Below are 19,314 nucleotides of genomic sequence, written 5' to 3' on the forward strand. Positions count from 1 at the left end.
GTTGAACTTTACACTGGTTAAAAAAAGGAAAACACCTTATAAAAGTATGTGAGGAATGATAGGCTTCCCTTATTTTATAACTCATGAAGTCCTGCAAGAAGATAATCTATATAATAATGAGAAATAAAATTTCAACATGAACCAGAAGTTTTTAACTTCTAGATAGTCACCTAAAATGTATCTCCAATCCACTGGATCTCAAATTTCTGTGTGAATTAGGATTACTAGAAAGGCTTGTTAAAACACAAACTCCTTTACCCTCTCCCAGATTCTTCTGATTTAAGAGGTCTCTGGTGAGGTCCAGAAACTTACATTTATTTCTAACAAATTCCCAGGTGCTAATGCTGCTGGTTTGGAGACCACATTTTGAGAAGCACTGCTCTTACCTACTATTTATTAGCAAAAGATTGTGATTCAGGGTAAGGCAAAATGGCAGAAAGCATTCTTTTTATATATATAGAGAGAGAGAGAGAGATCGGTTTGGAAATTCTTTAAAAACGAAAATATCTGAAAAAAATGAAAATATATGTCAAGTCATAAGCTCACTCACTGCAGAGATAGTATTCAAAATAAACATAAATGCAACACTTTATTAAAGTAAAAGTATCTTTACTATTAATATACAAATGGTGAAGAGTGACAATTTTGATATACTGTAAGCCATACTTTCAATGTCTCTCATAAATACAAAACTTCAACATTTGCAGTATAATTTTTACAGTTTAGACATATATATACAGCATTTCATAGGGACATACCATATTGAAACAATAAGAAAACTTTGTGGTAGCTAACTTAAGACTATAGAATTTGAATGGATATATACGTTAAAGAAAATAAAAGTATGTTTTAATGCATACTGAACACAGCTTAGAATTCATACACCAAATGAAAAAAAAAAGTTTTTTTTTAACTTTATTTGTAAGAAGTTCACATACTCTTAACAGAGTTTAGAGGCAAAAATGCTAAACCATGAACATTCTTTTAAGAATTGGAACAAATATATTCGCTCTTAACAGTACCATTTATTGTATACAATGCATATTGTTCTTGAAAAAAATACCATCTGCAAAATTGAATATTAGGTTCTATGTTATCTTTCTCCTCTGTATTTCACTCAGCTTTCTCTTTGCATCAATATAATTGGCCTTAATTTTTATCTAAGCAGTGTTTCCTAATCCCTGGTCCAGCACTTTTCACACTAACATCTTTCCTATCCACCCCAAATGTAAGAGTTCAGTTTGCCTTTCTTGATTCTTTCAGTTCTTTTTTCCTCTATTTTCGTATGCCTGGCTGTGATTTGAAATGCTCCAAGTAATTGCATTGCTTATTTTTTCCCAAAGAAGGCTAAAACCAGATGCAACTTTTAGTGTGTTATGTGTTTTTATTTTAGAAAAAAATGTAGCAATATTAAATTTATATAACTAATTTTTATATTAATAATTACGAACATGCTGTGGCCAAAATCCTAAAAATTATATAAAAAATTAAAGTGGTGATGCCAGCCTAAGGTATTTAAGTGATTGATAAAAATCCATAGTGAATAATGAGATATATTTTAAGAATATTAAATGTGTTATCAAATAAATATTAAACATTATATATAATATAAAACTTTATGAGGGGAAATAATCTATTAGCATTCTCATATAATATTGTTAAACAGATGCACCTACGTGGGTAAATGCAATTTTTTAAAAAGGGGAGGAAGGACGTGGAAGGAAATTGTATTTGTTCAGCAAGTACTACATGTAGGCTCTTTTATGTTTCCCATTTACGCATATAATTGTTTCATCTCAGAACATGATTAAACCCATGAGTAGGATACTTTCTTGAAAGATTTTCATTTTAGGATTGAAGTACTTCATTTCTGTGACCTTCTATAGTTTAATTTTAGCATACCCTAATACTTCCATATGCAATTTCAGTGTGAGAGACAATATAATAATGCTTCAAAGGATTAATACAAAGATTCAAATCTTTCCTCTCTAAAGATAAATAATGTAAACAATTCATTTAAAAAAATAGTTTCACCCACTCCTAAAGTTTGTTGAGTAAGCACTCTGGATATGATTGTGAGAAAGAACTCCATGAGCAACTGAAATTTAGCATGTACATCATTCTTCATGAAAAAGGAAATTGCAACTTTAATAGGTAATTCTAATATGCTATTCCAATATTTCTTAAATTAAAAAATGGAGATCATTCTTTCTGTCACTTCAGTTGTACATATTTTTATCAGAGGTTATCTTACCATCAACGATAAAGGATGATGTATGGTGCCCAAACAAATGTACAACAGGATAATGTAGACCCAAGTGACACTAAAATAATTTACCCTATCTTAAAATGTCATCTGTTGTCATTGTCTCATAAGTGGTAGAACTCAATTTTAACAATATCTAGAATGTATTTATTATCTAGAACAGTACAGACAAAATGAAATATATTTTGTGTGTGTATCAAAAGAATTGCTTTGTCATAAGTGAAAATAAGTTACACAATATAATTTGTTATATTTAGATTTTGTATTCAAGGTAAGGTAATTTGAATTGAGCTTATTCACTAAATGAAAATAAAACAGTACCATTTAAGTGTCACAGATACGAGGGAACTATATCAATAAAGATTGCAGTTGGTTTTTTTTTAATAAAGCAGAATGTCATGCTAATCCAAAGGCACAAATACATCTTAATTATTTGAAATAAGAAGCATAAAATAAAGGTAAGATTATAAAGTTACAGTTCATTGTTGGCACTCAAATAATTTGATTAATAAAATCCTTCTATTTATATAAATGTTTAAATCAAAGACTAAGATTCATGTAAAGTTTGCCGGATCAAATAGTCTTTGAAAAATGCTTTTATAGGTATTAATATTAAAAATAAGGGAAAACTAGAGAAACATTACAATAATGTTAGACATTAGCATCAGTAGAATGGCAATAAATCTATCCACAAAAATAATAAATAAATTTTTAGAAGTCACAATTCTAAATTCTTTTGCCAATCATTGTAAAATGTGTTGACACATTAATTTGTGCCAGTTTTAAAAACAAAATATTTATCAAAATGCTGATATTACTGTTCTTTCTTATATGTTGTTGAATACAGATTGTCATTGCCTAATTGCACATAACCTATCAAGAAATACAAATATTTTCAGTGATATTTTTCTTCTTTGTTTGAATTAGCATAGGGTTCTTATTATTTAACCCTACTTATTATATTCAGTCAACTCTTTTGACATTTTATACTAACATTTAAGGGTACTCTCAGACAGTAAAAATAACATTTATACAGTTAAATGGCATGTTTAATCTAGAATAAGAATGAAAAATAAGAACAGATTATTTCAGTTCTACTCATATTTTACAATTTACTACAAGAATCTCTTATTTGGAGAATTTTACAAATAGAGTAAGTTGGAGCATTCCATTGAAATGTTATCATTTTTTTTTAATCACAGTATTGTCTTGCTCCTGAATGGCATAGATTTCAAAGACAAGAGATAAGGACCACCCAGACAACTGAAACAGTGCACTTGAAACAGTCTGTCTACAATTAGTTTCAAATTATCTGCTAACCTCAGATCATTATTCCACATTAGTGGCAAGAAATTTAACAGCATATATATGTATATGTATATATATATGTATATATATATATATAAAAGAAATATTTAAGTAAATTGCTTTACATGGAAAGTCCAAAGAAACGAGAGAGACAGAACTTTCAAAATGAAGAAACACAAAAATATTTGTTCTTTATAATGATTTCTCCGCTCTTGAAGTACAGCACAAATATATTAATAGTAAACATGCTAAACTGGTTTCTCAGTTTTCCTAATTCTTCCACCATTATTAGTTTAAAACCAGCCTTATCCAGGAAAAATTAGCATTCATGGCTATTGCTTCATGGACATTTTACTATGCTTGTTTACTTTGCACAAACAAATTCAAGTACTTTGACTAGTTATAGCACATTGGTACAAAAGGGGGAAAAACAGTCCAATAAAGCAAAGAGATGATCACAGAAACATGACTTAAATAGCAACAGTCAAATCCATCAAAAGACCAGTTGGATAATTTCTACTCAAATTCTTAGGTAGGCACAGGAAATCTTTTTCTTCAGAATATGCCAGAAAAAAAAATATCAAGGGGAGATTCCTGCACTATAATCCTGTGAATTATGGCAACGACATTGGAGATTTAGTGCACGAACATGCAGATGGACACATTCTGTCCTGCTAATAACTAAAGGTTTGTAAAATTAGTTGGTTGTCTCTCCTTGCCTGACAGTTTCAAGCACTTTGTAAATGAGAGTGTTCATGAGTAGCATTAAAATTGCATTTAATATATCACCAAATTATCTCTATAGAGAGACACGGGGAAAAGGTTGACCTGCACTGTTAAAACTCTCCTCCAATGTTCTATTGGTATGCATTCCCCAACCAGTCAATATTTGAGCTATAATACCACCTGAAACACTAAAGATTATGAATGTAATGGGGCCTAAAGAAACCTTTGGCTCTCTAGGGTAACAAATAATCTAAAACCTGCTCCCAACTGGTATGTATATTTATAATCATAAATACATTTATTTTAACTTACATATGAATGAAAATCATGTTTTATTCTTTTACCTCTGGGAGCTTGCATAGCTTGGAAGTTAATAAGTATTTTATTCTGGTATAGGCCCTAACAAGTAATATTAGAAAGTTTGTGTTGAATAGCCAAGGAATTTCTTCAACCAAAGTTGTTTATCAAAATCTTAAAATGACTTCTAGCTACAACACACAAAAGAAAAACAGAGAGTGGCAATTCAGTTGTTTATCACTGACACTTTTATGGCATGTTTACATGTTATTTTCTTCTTTATTTAACCACTAAGGATTTTAATTTCCATTAGCCAATTACATTTAATGATGGACCTATAACACTGGGAAAATGAATTTTTAAACAAAGATCATCTAAACCAATGGTCAAAAAAATGTATCTGAGGATATGGTTTGAAGTATTTCAACACTAAGGACTTATTTTTTTGATAAAATTATTTAAAAAGTAAAATATAATCACATATTTATAAATATATTAAGACAACATTGATATTGTTACCATTTCAATTTACTTTATTTGAAGCTGAGGGCAGAAATCAATATTATTTTCACTTGCAATACATTTATTTTTTTGTGTAATCCATTGTGAGTGATTATGGCATATATAAAGAGAGAGATTTACGGAATCTTTCTAATCTAATTTTACACACAACTAATATTCGTTCAAATGGGTAACAATTTTGATCTGGCATTTCAGTCTATCAAAACTTAACATTCAAATAGCACTGTAACTATAACTTAGAATTTTCCAAAGTTTCTCTCAATTTTTAATATCTGCTAAAGATAACTGGCTCCTTCAAGCCCAAGTTCCCTGAAATTCTCCTGATAATTATTAACTGTTTTCATCTTAAACTGAAATCCACGTTAATAATCTGTTTGCCCAAGATAGGATGAAAAACATGCAGGGCTTTCTTATACATTTAGCTCACAAAGCTTTTTTTTTCTTTTTGTTTTTTCTTAAACCCCTATTTGTGGGAGAGGTTGTCAATGAAATATATAGTCCTTAAGAAACAGAGCACTTTAGCTGTATAATAAATTGCAGTATTTCAATCACAGAATCAAATTGATACCCAAGAGTTGATGCCAGTCAGATCTCTATATTGAAATTCATAACAAAATGAACAACAACAATAACAACAACAACCAAAGTTAATGGACCATGGGCAGGAATATTTGAGCATATGTATATGTGTACAAGCTATTCCAAGCTAGAAGTTTCCCAAGAAATTAAGGTCAATGGAATAGTTTTGGTCATAGGGTCACTGCAATCCAAATGCTGTTTGTAGCATTGTTCAAGCCTCTGTGATCTTGGTGTTATGCTTTGCTGTCTTCTTTTGATTGTATGATGTCGTTAGAAACCTTAATTTCTATAGTTTCTGGATTTAAGACTTCTTTTCCATTTTCTTCTTTTAAAGGCAATTTTCTGGAAGGAAATATAAAATAATGACCTTCATTTTCTAATGCAGTTTAAGTGGTACTCCTTAATACTAAGTTACTGCCTTATAGAAGTCAGTATCTACAATTATTAGAATGAAAAAAATCAGATTTGTTAGTCATATCAAAATGATAGAAAAATAATTAGATGATATTGTCCGTTGTAAAAATGTGATGTACTGCAAAATGATGAATGAAACAATGTATTTGTAGATTTTGATGCACAAAATCGTTCACTATAGGGTGGCTTAGATTTGATAACCAGTTATTGATACATAAAATAGAATTGTTTAGAATCTAAACAAGGCAGTATTTTTTTTTAATTCATGAGACAGAAAGAGAGAGAGAGAGAGGCAGAGCAAGAAACAGGGTCCCCATGGAGCAGGGAGCCCAATGTGGGACTCTATCTTAGGACCCCAGGATCATGAACTGAGCCAAAGGCAGATGCTTAACTGACCGAGCCACCCAGGCCCCCACAAGCCACTATTTTTATATGTCAACTAGATGAGTTACTAGTACCTAAGTTTTTTCAAATAAAAATCATTAATAGTTGCTGCCATATTTTGTTACATACTTCAAAAGCTGGGTGAATTAGCTATGTTCTTTGGAACGTAATGAAAGTAAATATATTTCAGGACTTTCTCACTTTTCTACATTTATTGTATATGTTTTCTTTAATTGGTCTCTTTTCACTATTATTTTTTTGTTATTTTTGTATCATTTATACGCACATTTTTTTGAGTTGCTTTCAATTATAACCTATGAAGGAAAACCAGCTTGCTTGCTTGCTTCCTTTCTTCTTTTTATTTTTTTTAAGATTTTATTTATTTATTTGAGAGAGCAAGAGCAGGGGAAGGGGCAGAGGGAGAGGGGGAAGTAGAATCCCCATTCAGTGAGAAGCCTGACGCAGGGCTTGATCCCAGGACCCTGGAATCATGACCTGAGCTGAAGGCCAACACTTAACTAACTGAGCCACTCAGGTGGCCCTTTATTTTTTAACAATAGTTTCACAAATCTTACTATGATGACAATGATTCAAGATGTATAGATTTTTCTACCGGTCTTGAATCCAGTGGTTTATGATTATGCCTTATTTACATAGCTTTGGGGGGAAGATTTCCTCCCTTGACAAAATATTTTTTCCACATCAAAAACAAATTCCAGGGCGCCTGGGTGGCTCAGTTGGTTAAGCGACTGCCTTCGGCTCAGGTCATGATCCTGGAGTCCCAGGATCGAGTCCTACATCAGGCTCCCTGCTCAGCAGGGAGTCTGCTTCTCCCTCTAACCCTCTTCCTTCTCGTGCTCTCTATCTCTCATTCTCTCTCTCTCAAATAAATAAACAAAATCTTTAAAAAAAAAAAACAAATTCCAGTTCAATTCTGTACTTTAAGGTCACCATTTTGTGGGGCAGTGAATGCTACTATGCTAATTTCTCTGGGGTTTTTGTGTAATTTCTTTTCCGTTTTTGAATGAGAAGAGCAAGCCATTAGGTTCTGAAGATCAAAGCTATTATGTGAAAACTAACCAATCACAAGTAAGTCACGGGTAAATGTTACTACATCCCATTGCTGGGAATGAAACAGCATCTACTTTATACCTGTTAGGGCAGGTTCTTTTATGTGTATTATAAATAATGCTTTCACAGTTCTTCCATTCTCCCACTCCCAAGTATGGCAAATATTGATAATAAAAGATAAAACCAATAAGGTCACCTCTAAGCAGCAAAATATAGAGAAATTTAGAGCTTGGGTGGGAGGTTAGCATAATACTTAATATATTTTTATTCAAAGAATTATAATACTGGAATTAACCAGTGTTTTCAACTAATTCTTGGATGATGAATTTTTGCATATATAGTTTTCACTACTTAAATTTATGTTAAATTGCTTTCTTTAAAGATTACAGTTAATTCTATTATTTTTATGTTGAGTATTTCTTTTCTATAACTGAGGATTGGAGTAGTTATTAGATCATTTTTTTTTGTTTTTGTTTTATTTTTTGCAAAATATTGCTCTGTCACATGTAAGGGCATTTTCTTAGCTAGTTTTTTGTTTTGTTTTGTTTTGTTTTTTGTATTTTCAAGTTTTTATTTAAACTCCAGTTAGTTAACATATAGTGTAGTATTAGTTTTGGGAGTAGAATTTAGTGATTCATCATTTACATATAATACCCAGTTCTTAGCTAGTTTTCATACGCACCAACCTCTCATTGTAAATGTTAATCAACAGACAGAAATATGTTTTGTTGTGTAAAATTTTGCTTCATTCAAAAGACTTCTAACTTCTGAAGGAAAAACTATAGAACCCACCTTGTAAAAGCTGCCTCTACAAGGGTAAACTTCAATTTAGAAGGTAATAATCTCTAAATGCAGTCACTGCCATGACCTGAGGATTTTTTTTTTTTTAAGATTTTATTTATTTATTTGAGAGAGAGAGAATGAGAGACAGAGAGCACGAGAGGGAAGAGGGTCAGAGGGAGAAGCAGACTCCCTGCTGAGCAGGGAGCCCGATGCGGGACTCGATCCCGGGACTCCAGGATCAGGACCTGAGCCGAAGGCAGTCGCTTAACTAACTGAGCCACCCAGGCGCCCCGACCTGAGGATTTATACTGAAAATTTAGCTGCATAGTAGTACTTTGTATTTCTCTAAATAGTAATTATTTCAGCCCCTTGAGAGCAGATAGCAGGCATTTCTGAAATAAGTTATTTTCTTCACTTGTGACAACATACAGCCTTCCATTTAGGATAAGAAACCCAAATTAAATTTCTCTGTAAGTGTTTTCTGGTAAAGAAAAAGGAATCCTTAAAAACACAAACAAACAAAAAAAACCCCAATATAATTTAGAAGTAACTTTAGTGAGCAGTATTTAAAAAATAACGTGATAGTCATGGTTTTGTTTATATTCAATATATTCCATAGAATACTATTATCATTCCCTAGTAATGTCTTTGGCTTGAATCATTTTAACTTTCATATTGTCTGAACATCATCTTTGCACATGTTCATCATCTTTGCAGATTTAGTTGAAATATCTGCTATGGCTATAATGGAGGTCTGATGGGTACAGAAAGAAGTAAATAATATAATCTTGAATGGAGAGCAAGCACCATTTCCTATATAGACATTAAAATGATAGATAATTTGGGACACCTGGGTGGCTCAGTCGGTTAAGCATCTGCCTTTGGCTCAGGTCATGATCCCAGGGTCCTGGGATTGAGTCTCACAGTGAGCTCCTTGCTCAGCAAGGAGCCTGCTTCTCCCTCTGCCTGCCTCTGTCTCTCTCTCTCTGATAAATAAATAAAATCTTTAAAAAAAGAGATAGACAATTTAACAGTATTTCTTCTTCTTTCTAATGAATATTTTTCTTTTTAAAGTAGACTTGTGTACATTTTCACACTATTAATTTTTATTTTAAATTGATATTCATATTCAGAGTAATGACTCATTTCCTGACCCTTTTATATTTCAGTAAAAATCAGATTTTGAAAGTATCACTTTCTTCTTTTTAAAGATTTATTTATTTTATTTTTTATTTTTTTAAGATTTTATTTATTTATTTGAGAGCGAGTGAGAGCACAAGCAGGGCCAGGGGCAGAGGAAGAAGCAGATTCCCCATTGAGCAGGGACCCCAAAGCTGAACTCAATCCCAGGACCCTAGGATCATGACCTGGGCCAAAGGCAGATGCTTAACCACTGAGCCACTCAGATGCCCCTTATTTATTTATTTTAGAGAAAGAGATTAGGAGTGCATGAGTGGGGGAGGGGGCAAGGGCAAAGGGAGAGGGAAAGAGAGAATCTCATGCAGATTCCCCACTGAGTACAGAGCCAGACACAGGCTTAATCTCACAACCCTGAGATCATGAGTTAAACTGAAATCAAGAGTCATATATTTAACCTTAACTGACTGAGCACTCCAGGTGCCCTGAAAGTATCACTTTCTTACAGAGTAAAATAAGCGTAAGAAAATCCAACTCTAACATGTTCCATCTTTTTGACATTTTTACATAAAATTATAAATATATGTTTGAACAGTAGACTTTCTCTGGCATTGATACAAAATTTTCATATGTAATGTCTCCCTAGAAAATGGTTTTCGATATTCTCATCTATTTTCTTTGAAAAAGAAATAGTTTTCTACAAATGTTATTTGTAAATATATACTACAAGGAATGATAATGTTATCATTTTACAAATATTTATCTAAAAATAATAAAGCATTTGATGGGCGCCTGGGTGGCTCAGTGGTTAAGCATCTGCCTTCGGCTCAGGTCATGATCCCAGGGTCCTGGGATCAAGCCCCGCGTCGGGCTCCCTGCTCCGCGTGGAGCCTGCTTCTCCCTCTCCCACTCCCTCTGCTTGTATTCCTTCTCTCGCTGTCTCTCTGTCAAATAAATAAAATCTTTAAAAAATAAAAATAAATAAAAATAAAAATAATAAAGCATTTGAAGCTACTTACTCAGGTTCTGTTAGTGGTGTGGTTTCATTTGGCTCATTTACTGGGCTCCCATCCTCATGATTAGTGATTCTTTCATCCTCTGTTCTCATCTCCACTATTGGTTCTTTTGATCCATCTTTCCTAGAAAAATAAACAAACAAGAAAACCTTAGTTATGTAATGTAAAAATAGATGCATTATGAAACATAGTTTAGAATCTCCATATAATCCCACCTCTGCCTGCCAAAAATCCAGCATGGTCAGGTTAAGAATACCCTAAGAATTTTTTATTTTTCATTTAAATTCATCTCACCCACATAATTTTCACTCAGAAAAAATAGAAAGGAGAAATTCCATTTTATCTAGGATTCTTTTTTTTTCATCAAAATTGTGTTAATTTTTTGCAAAAGTCTAAATTTTAAATTTGATTGTGCAGTTTATTTTGGGAAATAAATAAAAATATATTTTGTTAAAGGAAATTATGACATGAAATAGCTTTTTCCCCCTAAGAAGCCATATGCTTTAGATTTTTTTAATTTGAAATATAGCATCAGAAATAATGCTTCTATATTAAAATTTAGAAGATAAAATTTATCTATATGAGATGTAGCATTGTTTTAAATGTTTTTATGAATTATATGAATGATTTTAACTATAATATGATATTGACTATACATATTCATGTTTTCAAGAAAATAGTTTACATAAAAACAATGTTATAACACATAAGCATGATGTTTTCATTTGTAATTTCAAATCCATGTCATCTTTATTGGATTTTTAAAATATGAGAATAAGTGTAATTTTACATAATTGTGGAATTTTCATAAAATTAGAAAGTTTACACTAAGGTTTCATTCCTCAAAAAATGAACAAAAAGAAAGAAAAACAAGGAAGGCATTTAGTGATGACAAAGGATAAAGTGAGATATAAGCATTGAGAATGATACACTCGTAATAGAGATTATAATTATTGCACAAATACAAAAAAAAATGTAAGGGAGGGATAGGGGTCCTCACATACCCAGGGACATAGTCTCACCATACAATCTTGCAACTGTACTCTAACATATTTACCCAAATGAACTGAAAACTTATGCCCATGCAAAAATCTCCACATGAATGTTTATAGAAGTTTTATCATAACTGCCCCAAAATGGAACCAAGTAAAATGTCCTTCAACAGATGAATGGATAAACAAACTGTGGTACATCCATACAGTTGGATATTATTCAGCAATAAAGAGAAATGAGCTATCTAGCCACAAAAAGACCTGGGAGAACTTTAAATGCATACTGATAAGGAAAATAAGCCAGTCTGAAAGGCTACATACTATGTAATCCCAATTACACTGAATTCTATAAAAGGCAAAATTATAGAGAAAATAAAATCATTGTTTGCTGGAGGTTGAAGGTGAGGGAGGGATGTAATGATGGAGCACTGGGCACATTAAATCTATTTAATATTGTAATGACAGATATATGACATTAAAATTAGTTCTTAAAAATCAAGTAAACTAAGAGTACATACAAAATAAATCAAACAACAAAACCCCAACAATGGCACAAATATTTAACACACCTTACAAATGCTGACTCTTGAACAGGAAAATATTGAGACTGATAAAACACTTTTGATCAGGTGGCAGGTTTGATATTGCTCTTATTTCAGTATGTAGGTCCCTCACATACATACACTTCAAAATATGAAGAATGGATGTTAATAGAAATGGAAGAAAATCTAGAACTCTATAATCTAGAGTTAATAGTGAAGAACCATTTATACCTCTAAAATGCAAATGTCTGTGAGACCTGGTGATTCTGATGTGTTCAGGACACCTGAATAGCGACTACAAGGAAGCAAGATCTACATAGTAGTAAAGATGATTAAAGAGCCCACCACCATTAAATTTGAGCTTTATGTTGTTTTGTTTGCTGTTTTTTCTTGCAAACAAAGATTGATTCTTTTAAAAAATTCTTCATGATATCAATGCCCTTGATGACATAGAGGTTGATACTGTTTGGAAAAATGTGGCTATTGCTGACTCTAAGCAAAAAAGTGATTCAAAGGGTTGGATTTTATGTTTATATTAGCAGGTGCAGATCTAGGGGTGTGAATTAAATAAAATAGAATGCAAAAAAAAAAGAAGATAGTGAATTTGGATTTTAATTGTATCCTCCTTTGCTTATGTATTGAAAATAATACATGAGCAAACCACTTTAAACCAGAAATAATAAAATAAAAATTACTAAAAGGGAATTAGAAGAGTTAGAAGAGAACATGGGTGAGTTGTCTTAAAATCCTTATTTTTGTTTTTAGTGATCTTTTACATTTTTAACTAGCTAGTGTATTCATATATTATAGAATTCTACAAAGGGTATATAGAGAAAGGTACACCTCCCTACCATTCCTATTTACAGGATATTAAGTTACCTATCATAGAGACAAGCACATTTTCAAACTGTTTTCCAAAGACATTCTTTCTATTCATATACTAGCATATATGTGTGAAAATGCAGGGAGTTATTTTTATACAAATGGTACATACTAACTGAGTATAATTTTGCCTTTTCAATGAACACTAGAACATTTAGAGCTGCCTCTTTCTTTTCCATGGCACATACTATCCCATTGTATGTATGCACTATATATTTGGCCAGTGTCCAACCAACAGACATTTAGGTTGTTTCCAATATCTTCTATTAAAATAAATACCATAAGGAGTATGAAATGCATATTTTCCTTACCCTTAGGTGAAAATATCTGAAACACACATATAATTTCCATGAGTCTAATGCCTATCTTGTATAAATTATATTTAATTATACTTGAAATGATATCAGAACTATTACTGATATTTTCTGTCGAATTATAAAAAAATGGTAAAGCCAGTATTTTATTTAAATTGGCATAAAAATGCATGCCACAATTTATGGACAATTTCACAATGTATAGACTGGTAAAAACTAAATAAATTCCTGCCAGGTTTCTAGAACTGATTATTAAGCAGGAAATGACAAATACAGCAGAATCGTTAAAATGATGTGCCCTGGGTCCAAACTAGCTGACTCTCACTAACTTACAGCATAAGCATTTCTCTGTCCTGTTGCCTGGATAGTAAAACAGAGATGATAGTGAGACCAAACTAATTTCTTCAGTGTTTAGAATAGTGCCTAACATATATGAAGCCCTGAATCAGTAACTGTCTTCAGTATTCTAGGAGGGCAAAGAGGATTTATGTTGGGAAATACATTACTAAAACTTGCAACTTCAACAAATTAAAGAAAAACAAAATGAAAATATCTCAAAACACACTGAGAATGAAAGATCTATAAAATTCATCGGTTCTCAAATAAAAATGGAAAGATTCATATAATTAATGGCATCATAAGAAAAACTCAAACCTTAGAATAGACTGGGGAAAATATTTGCAACAAATATGACGTCAAATAATTAAGGGCCATATTATATAATTAAAAAGTTAGAGAAAAGTTAAAGAACTCCATGAACATTTGTACAGAATATGAACAAAAAGCTCCCTGAAGAAATAAAGTGACCAAAGCAAAATCATAAAACAAATAAGCTCAGACTTAACCTGGATCAGAAAAATGCAAATTTTAAATGATATCTTTCACTTATTATATTGAAAAAAATAAACATAAATTGATAATATTTAATGTTTGTTTGAAAAGCTATAGAGAAATATATATTCTCTGATTTTATTAAGAGTTTAGTATAGAATTTTGTGGGCAATTTGTCAGTATTTTTTAATTTTGATTTACATTCCCTGTCTAGGAGCATAATGTACATTTACAACAAGATTTATGTAAAAGTTAAGTTCAAACTGCATATTATACTTCAATATGATAAAATATTGAACGTTTCATCTAAATTGTCATCAAAGACAAGGGGATAGATGCATGATGGTATTTGATACTATAGAATACTATTTATTTATAAAAAGAAGGATCCAGAAATTTACATGCTGAAAAGGTACCTTTTGAAGCTTCACTACTATCTGAGAAAACATTGCAATAATAGATGTACATTATATGTGCGTATTTATACATAGCAGTGTGTGTGTGCATGTGTACATAAATTAGATGCAATTCTTACCTTTGCTTCCTATAGATAAGGTATTTATTTCCTCTAGTTTCTTTCAGGAATTTTTCTTTATCTTTGAATTTCTGTAGTTTGAAAATGATATGACTAAGTATACTTTCTGTTGTTTTATTTTGTTTTGTTTTGGGCATTTGCACTCCTCAGTGTTCTCTGAGCTTTCTGGATCTGTGATTTTGTGTCAGATATTTATTTGGGGAAGTTCGCAGTCATTAATGTTTCAGATATTTCTGTTCGGTCTCTATTTCTTCTCCTTCTGGTATTCCTATTACACATATGTTTCACCTTGTGTAGTTGTCCCATAGTTCTTTTTCTGTGGATTTTTTCCAGTCTTTATTTATCTATTTATTGATTGATTGATTGATTGATTGATTGATTTTTTAGAGAGAGAGAGGCAGGGAGGGGCAGAGGGAGAGGAAGAGAGAGAATCTTAAGCAGGCTCTATGCCCAGCACAGAGCCCAACATGGAGCTCGATCTCACAACCCTGAGATCATGACCTGAGCTGAAATCAGGAGTTGGAAGTTTAACCAACTGAGCCGCCCAGGTGTCCCTCTGTTTGCTTGTAAGTTTTGGTATTTTCTATTAAGATCTCCACAAAGCTCAGAGATTCTTTCTTCAGCCATGTCTGGTTTACTAGTAAGCTCCTCTGGGACATTCTTCATTTCTATTAGGATGTTTTTGGTCTCTAGCACTTCTTTTGGATTCTTCTTCAGAATTTCCATCTCTCTGCTATATGACCCATCTTTCATGCTGTCTTACAGTGTTCTCACCATATTAATCATATACTTAAAAAAAATCTTGGTCTGATAATTCCAACATCCCTGCCTTCTCTGAATCTGGCCCTGATGCTAGTTCTACCTCTCCAAAATGATTGTTGCTTTGAGTATACCTTATAGATTTTCTTGATCCTGGGACATGATGTACTGGTTAGAAGGAACTGCCAAATATAGGCATTTACTAATGCGGTGGAATAGAGGCATGTGGAGAGGGTGCATTCAATAATCTTATCATTAGGTCTCAGTCATTAGTAATTCTGCACCCCTGGACTCCAAAGTTCACCATTGTTCCTCGGGATCCCACCCTGAAGTGAGTTGGGATGGTTCGAGTGGACTGGAGTTAAATATTTGCCTTCTCTCACCTGGCAGTAAAGGGGGCTGGTTTGGATATCTCTCTGTACATTGAAAAGCCATTTTCTCTCTCTCTCTCTCTCTCTCTCTCTCTCTCTCTCTCTCTCACACACACACACACACACACACCCACTGGCTAATTACTTTCTATTAGATTTTAATATTTTAGTTCCTTTACAACTTAAGTCCAACCAGGAAAATTCTTTCTTTTTTTTGTAGCATTTATAACAGAAACTATTTATTTATTCATCCATTTGATTGTTATTTTTTACTGAAACATTTTCCCAGCAGAGTAAAAGCTAGATGATGGGACTAGTTTGCTTTTCTTCACAGTTGTATCTCTGGGGCTTAGAATAGTGCCTGACTATGTAGGTGTTCAATAAATATTTATTAGCATAAATTAATGCTTGGGTGGACAAGAGTATAAGCATAGTTTGATAAAGTATAAATCATTCACCATTTTTATTAGATAAATGATGAGAATGCAAGATAAAGGTAAGTTTAAATTTATAAGAGCCAAATAAGGGAATATTCTAGAACTTTACATGAATGACATTCTGTATGCAACTGACTTTATTTCTCTTTTCTGGAACTTGATACTCTTTAAACAAGAATACTCTAAGTGTGTAATTAACATATTCTGTAAAAATCTGCACAGTCTTATAATTGTGCTAACATGAAAGTACTAGTCTAAGAATACTTCCGATCATGTTTAGAGGCCAGTAGAGATCCAGTCCATCCAAATCAGGAATATTCTATTTCCCATTGTGATTTTATGTAAAATTTTTGAGAAAAAAAGTATAATATCTTCCCAATTCGAACAACGAATTTATGAAGAAGAGTTGAAAACTATTTTCCCAAAGCAGGGGAAATGACAATATAAAAAGTTATGATGGATAACAAACACAGAATGAACTCCGTGTTTTCATCTTCCCAAGTCTTTAAGGTTAATTAAACCCAGCAGGACTTAGAAACCAAAGTGTTGATGGATAAATTACCAATTAATAGAGTGAAATAAAAATAAACGGCAGAACTGGAATATACCTCATTGTTTTGCACACAGTCACCAACATCCCTCCAGTTAATTAAGACAAAAACATGATTTCTCTTTCTTTCACCCCAAAGCCAAATCAATCAATAGTAGTTGACTCTACCTCAGCTTTATCTAGACTCCAAACATTTCTATCTGCCTATAGTACTGCTACCTTGGTCCAAAAGAATATAATTTTTTACCTGGAGTATTTCAAGATCCTCCCACTCAATCTTTCTGATTCTCAATCTTTCCTCTACACCTATCAACCTTCCAGTAATTCATTGTTCACAAGTAGCTAAAGTAAGCTTTAAACACTTAACTAGCAGTGCCTGGTTCGCTAGTCATTTAAGTGTCTGATCTTTGGTTTCGGATAAGGTCATGGTCTCAGGTCGTGAGATCAAACCCTGCATGGGGAGCCTCCTTGGGATTCTCTCCCTCTCCCTCACCTTCTTTCCCTATCCCAGCTCTCTCTCTCTCTCAAATAAATAAATAAATAAATAAAATCAATATATCAATATAGCAATCAATATATTTATATATGATTATGTTATAAACACAGGGTTTTCTCAATATGTGAAAAAAATACTAGGTATACATTTGGTATATATTTATTTAGTTAATAAGACAATGTAAAAGCACAGCAGGTAATTAAAAAGTAGACTTTGTTCTAATGAGGAAAGCAGGAGATACTGGATAGTGAACTGATCCCACTATGTTTAATATGGCACACGTTACTATCCCATTCAAGCGGGAAGCAGAGCCTGATTTCTGTTTGTTCTTTGCTGTGTTCTGTGTCCAACAAGTAAGTAGGTGGCATTTTGATTGTGAAATGAATCTAATGTTTTTTTGAAATGAAAATGTATGTTATCTAATTTAGCATCTCATGAAGTGAAAATATCCCTTATAGAGAGTCCATAAGAAGTGGTCATAGACAAATTGTATAGTAGGATTGAAATAGGCTTGGAGATGTAAACAAAACAAAACAAAAAACAATGCAGCCGTGAAGAATGGATTTTCCTATATTGCTAAGTCTAGAAATTAATGCCTAATGCTCTACATGCCTAAATGTATGTATAGAAAAACAAATAGAAATGACTCAACAATAAAAAATAAATGAATTACTGATAAACAGAACATCATGAATGAATCTTAAAACATGATTGAATGAAAAAAGCCAGACACAAAAGAGTAAACATTACAGGAATCAATTTTTATCAAGTTCTATAACAGCTAAAAGTTATTTATGATGAAAAAAATCAGACTAGTAGTTCCTGGGGCAGCGGGAGGAATATGAGTTGTCTGGGTAGAAACATTAGAGAAATTTTGAGGATGATATTAAGTTTCTGAATTTTGATAGGGCTTGGGTTATACAGATATAAACATGTGTCAAAACTCATCAAATAGAAGATTTTATGCATTTTACTCTATGTAAGTTTTACCTAAAAAAAACATTAACAAAACTGCATGCAATGCTAGGCAAGTTGAACTGTGTAGGGGTTAAGTGTATGGATTCACTTTGAAATGCAAAAAGTAAAATAATGGATTGAGGAATAGATAAATATGGGATAACAGAAATATAATCAAGTATCTTTTGCAGAATCCAAGTAGTTGATAAATGGGTGTTGGCTATAAAATTCTTTTAACTCTTTTGAATGTTTTAGACATGTAACAGAAAGACTGTAAGATTTAAAAGGTAAAGGAAATGTTCTTAATTCTTAAGAATAGTTATTTTTGATTACAGGGTTTAATATACACACATATGTATATGTATACAAACACACATACACATACACATAAACATTGTGTGTTTAAATCACATGTGGGTGTGCATGTTCTCCTGTGCCTTCTAACTTTTTTTTCATTGAGCCTATTGTACTTTTTGAGATTAGGTTCAGATCTAGCAAAACATCACCAACCCAAACAAAAAGTGTTAAAACCTCTTAGTTGCCCTTTTACATGACAAAGGAGTTCCCTATAGTACTCAGCTCTATGTATTTTCTTGGAATTCATATTCTAATTGAATGAGATGCTACAGAGAGTGCCAAACTCTAACATATAGTCATCTTTTGATCAAAATTTGGAAGATGAAATTCAGAATCCATACTAATGTATCACATAGCACATATAACATGGCTATACAATCTTGAAACCTCTATATAGTCATCTGCACTTGAAGGAATTGGCATAATTTATATTTTTACTCAGTTTACCCCAGTTTTTAACTCAGATTACTGTTGGTGTCCTTCTTTTATTCGATATAAACTGAAAAATAGTGGGAGAAATCAAAAATACATTTGTACCACTGTCTATATTTCTATTTCTATTTCTTTTTTTTCCTAATTCTATTTAAATCATGACTAATTATTTTTTGTGTGGATCCCATTTTAAGATTTATTTTTTAATAGTTTGGTTTCAAAAGCATTTGGCTCTATAACATGTTATATTTAAGGTCATATAGACTTAAGATCAGAAAGCAGACAGTACAGTGTCCAATGGTCTTAGAGTCGAGCTCTTTACTCTGCTCAGAAAAAAAGTCCCTGAACAAAGTCTG

The 19,314-nt window shown here is 32.3% G+C and overlaps 1 protein-coding gene across 1 annotated transcript in view; it reads right to left on the bottom strand.

Moving 5' to 3' along the window:
* Positions 1 to 5,787: 5,787 nt before the first annotated feature.
* NCAM2 (neural cell adhesion molecule 2) overlaps positions 5,788 to 19,314 on the bottom strand; it is a 515,660-nt gene continuing 502,133 nt past the window's right edge. Inside the window, exons 17-18 of the mRNA XM_028115862.2 lie at positions 10,507 to 10,626; positions 5,788 to 6,040 (exon numbers count right to left, since the gene is read on the bottom strand). Of these exons, the coding sequence (XP_027971663.1) occupies positions 5,932 to 6,040; positions 10,507 to 10,626 (229 nt within the window). The 3' untranslated portion in view covers positions 5,788 to 5,931. The remainder of the gene's footprint in view (positions 6,041 to 10,506; positions 10,627 to 19,314) is intronic.

Source organism: Eumetopias jubatus, unplaced genomic scaffold, assembly GCF_037043125.1.
Source record: "Eumetopias jubatus isolate StellerSeaLion01/CBP00866 unplaced genomic scaffold, mEumJub1_p1.0 scaffold_1, whole genome shotgun sequence".
Lineage (NCBI taxonomy): Eukaryota > Metazoa > Chordata > Mammalia > Carnivora > Otariidae > Eumetopias > Eumetopias jubatus.